This window comes from Camellia sinensis, chromosome 3 (genome assembly GCF_055761805.1).
Source record: "Camellia sinensis isolate YWXY chromosome 3, ASM5576180v1, whole genome shotgun sequence".
NCBI classification, from domain to species: domain Eukaryota; kingdom Viridiplantae; phylum Streptophyta; class Magnoliopsida; order Ericales; family Theaceae; genus Camellia; species Camellia sinensis.
Window position 1 is genome coordinate 41,063,224 of NC_138963.1, and position 3,699 is coordinate 41,066,922.

General features: G+C 36.6%; 1 protein-coding gene across 1 annotated transcript; it reads right to left on the reverse strand.

Moving 5' to 3' along the window:
• Positions 1 to 984: 984 nt before the first annotated feature.
• Positions 985 to 3,394, reverse strand: LOC114293958 (vacuolar protein sorting-associated protein 55 homolog). The gene is made up of 3 exons (XM_028238075.2): positions 3,151 to 3,394; positions 2,976 to 3,060; positions 985 to 1,441 (listed from the first exon to the last, which is right to left on the reverse strand). Exons 1-3 carry the CDS (start codon positions 3,299 to 3,301, stop codon positions 1,258 to 1,260), a joined length of 420 nt encoding a protein of 139 aa, XP_028093876.2. The 5' UTR covers positions 3,302 to 3,394; the 3' UTR covers positions 985 to 1,257.
• Positions 3,395 to 3,699: the final 305 nt, after the last annotated feature.

Consider the following 3,699-nt stretch of genomic DNA (forward strand, 5'->3'; position numbering starts at 1 on the left):
AGCGGGGTAGCTCTCCAAATTAATCTATCAAAGTGATTGAAGTTTACTCTCATCCACCATTGGAGAAGGCCATCAACTGAATCTTGAATGCACCAAGAAAGCCCCCATTCATGAATAATTGAAGACCAGATCTGCCATGAAAAGGGGCAGTGAAGCAAGACATGTGTGGTTGATTCAGATTCAAAGCCACAGAAGGTGCAACTGATGGAAACAGATGGGTCTAAAATACCAATTCTGAGCATAAATTCTGCTGACTTAATTTTGTTCTTCCAAGCCAACCAACAGAAAAATGAAACCTTAGGAGGGACAGCTCTATTCCAGATATGATTACAAATTGGAAGATGAGGACCAAGGGTGGAATTACTAAAAGAGTAAATTGAGGAAACAGAAAACTCGCCAGTGCTTGCAGTAGCACAAGCCTAGAAAAAAACAATCAGCTTTGTATGGAGATAGAGAAGGGGCTGACGATAGGGCTTCAATCAAACTAGCTTCTTCCTCCAATTCCCAAGAAAGCATCATTCTTCCAATGGGAAAATTCCAAGTATTTGGGCTGGTTTTCCTATCAAAGTATTGATGAAGAGAACCATCTTTATCAGTTGAGAGATTGAAAAGGAGGGGAAAATCATTCTTAAGGCAAGTGTTGCCACACCATTTGTCATGCCAAAACTTGATTCTATTTCCATCCCCCACTTTAATTTGACAATTATCCGCATAAAAATTGAAAATATTACTGCAATGGTTCCCAATAGATAAGATGTCTTTCCACACTCTAGAATGTTTGTAGGAGAAACTTACCGGTGGATTCCAACAAGCCTCATCTATTTTGTATTTGCTACATATAGCCCTCCTCCAAAGAGAATTAATTTGATTTCCAAATTTCCACCAAGTCATTGAAGTTACGACTCACCGAGTCATAAGTCATATGAATGCACTAGAATTTTTAGAACTTTAAAAGCAAACAATTTTGAAAATCAACATTGGGCATTTCATGATATCAATCTTCTTCATGCAATAAAGTCTACACTAGAACAGTGGAAACTCAAGCTGGGGATTCAAATACAGCAAGTCAGTCTTTCAAAGATGTATAAAAAAGAAATTCTAGCTTTTTTACATAGTAGAAGTGGACAATTATGTCCCTTTCATTTCCTACTTTCCTACTAGTTATGCCATTAAACCTGTTTTACACTCGATGATGGTAATAGAACCAATCACAATGATTTGAGTATATATCACTTTGATGTCCTGAATATATATTCATCACCACTCATCTTCAAGGCTAGCGCGATGAAAACACATGACAGTGCAGACGAATATGAAAAAGGAGAAAAATTCGATCCACATAGCTCCTGCCCCAATCAAATCTGCATGCCTGAGGATAATTGGAATGGCTATGCTGCCCACCGATGAAGCCCCTGTTAAAAACTTGGCAGCATCCATCCAGCTGCAAATACAAATAAAAATAAGAATAAACAAGAAGGAAAAGAAACTGCAATTCCAGCGAATACAGCATATCTATTTGAGCACTAGCCGAGGTGCACAAACAATTTGCAAAATCATATGAGAGAGAGAGAGAGATTTCATTGGTTTTTTGTGGCTAACAAGTAGTGGGGCTATTAAGTTCTATGGTTTCTGGAGCACATAAATAAAGGATAATATTTTGGAAGTTTAGTTGGACAAGGTTAAGGTTTATGAACTGTTCTGGACTCTGAATAATGTCCACGAGTAGTACCCAATAACAACATTTGGAACTGGATTCGGTTATTTGTGTATGCAATTGGCTCAACTGTTCCAGGACGGATCATTCAGGCCTGCTAAATAGGGTTTTTGGCTATGGGATTTGAGGCTAGCCAGGTCTTGTTATGCTTTTTTGGCTAACAAAGACTAGAAGTTAAAAAGAAGTCCTGGAATCAATCACAAATTCCTTAGGCACCAAACCAATGGTTAGCTTGCAAAATTGCAACCCGAAAGAGCTTCCAAAGCTCTTCAAAATTCTCAAAACAGCTCACTCAATCAAATTTAACAGAGTATAACATATACAAAGACTTGATAACATAACTTGACCTGAATTGCAACAAACTGACCATAACCGTCTCTACTACATCCGAACAATGCATACATTGACCTCATTTCTCACCATTTTGTTTGGATGAATAATAAATAAAAAAAGGAAACATGTATCTTTTTATTATATTGGCTTTGTGTTTAGATGTGTAATTTAAGTATTACAAAAATTTTACAAAGAGCAATTTTGTTTCTCACCACCAAATCTCACCACTTTTGATGAGAAACAAAACATTGGTATTAAGAGAAGAATAGTGTCTTCCCTAGTCATAGAAGGGGAAACTATACTCTCTCATCTCCTTAATCATCCAAACCAGTGATGAAGAGATCTCTCTCTCCATTTCTTTTCTTTTCTTAGCAAGCCTCTCAATCCAAACAGACAGTTAAAAAGGTAACACAAGTCGTTGAATAAGCATATTTAGAATACTACTTTATGACGACCAGTGAATTACTACTTCACGACAACCTCACATGGGTAGCACAATCAAAGTCATAGCAATATGCTTGCAATAAAAAGTAAAAATCTTGACTTGACTGAAAAAAGGTAACACAAGGCTTGTAACCCGTTTGGAACCTTTTAGTAAAAATCTTGACTTGACTGAAAAAAGAAATGATTCATTCAACATGAACACAATGGTTCCTTATATACTAAGTTATATTATAGTCAGTTTCGCCTTTACAACACAGTTAAACCATCTGATAGAGAAGCATAAAGGAGATACAAAATGAGGCACAAGACAACAATCCTTTTAGAATCAAATAAAAACATAAACCATCTAATAGAGAAGCATAAATGCCAAAGCATACCTTCAGATACTCACTATATGCAAATTATCATAATGCTAAATCTTAGGCAGGTTTCACAAATAAACATCCAATGTAATGTCAAAGGGCATGAATGAAGAAATACTCACCCCCCACCATCCCGGCTAATTAAGAATTGAGTGGACCCACCACCAAAGAACAAACAGGGCATAGGCACCAAAACATACATGAGAGCTGCAAGAACAAGTAAAAATCACAACATCAACCTTCGAAACGCAAACCATGCTCTAATTACTCGAAATAACCAGGGATATCCTTGCTCACCTGATAACATTGGCCACCAGTTGTTGTATAATGCACAAGCCTGCAGCCAGATAAAAAAAGAAGCCATAAAAACGCACTCATATAAACAGGTGCAGCTCTTTACATACAAGATGAACATGTAAATGAAAACAAAAGAAGCGCAGAAATTCATTAAGCAAGGAAATGTACAAAGCCTATAGAACAACCACAAAAAGAACAAATTTTTTTTTTTATATTTTATTTATCAGCAACAAAAGTAATTTTATTGATAAACTTGGAGGGAAACAAAAAGAGGACAAGACATCCTCTTAAATGGACACAGCCATCACCAAAAAAAAAAAACATTACATCAGGGGGTTTGCATTATTTACTCTAAAAAAAGTACCGTTAAAAAATGTAACTTCTCCTATCATGCAAAATATTATCCACTTGAAGGATTAAAAAATATAGGAAGGTCAAATACAAATGCATGGAAACAAACTGCCTCAACTGCCACCCGAAGAAGCACAAAAAGAGGCCCTTACACGCACACGGATATGGGTACGTACACAGGACACAATGATTTCCACA

Coding starts and splice junctions, on each gene's coding strand:
- LOC114293958 (XM_028238075.2), bottom strand. CDS start 3,301: ATGAATTTCTGCGCTTCTTTTGTTTTCATTTACATGTTCATCTTGTAT. Junction 3,061..3,150: donor CTGGTGGCCAATGTTATCAG/GTGAGCAAGGAT, acceptor TTGTTCTTGCAG/CTCTCATGTATGTTTTGGTG. Junction 1,442..2,975: donor ATTAGCCGGGATGGTGGGGG/GTGAGTATTTCT, acceptor TTGTATTTGCAG/CTGGATGGATGCTGCCAAGT.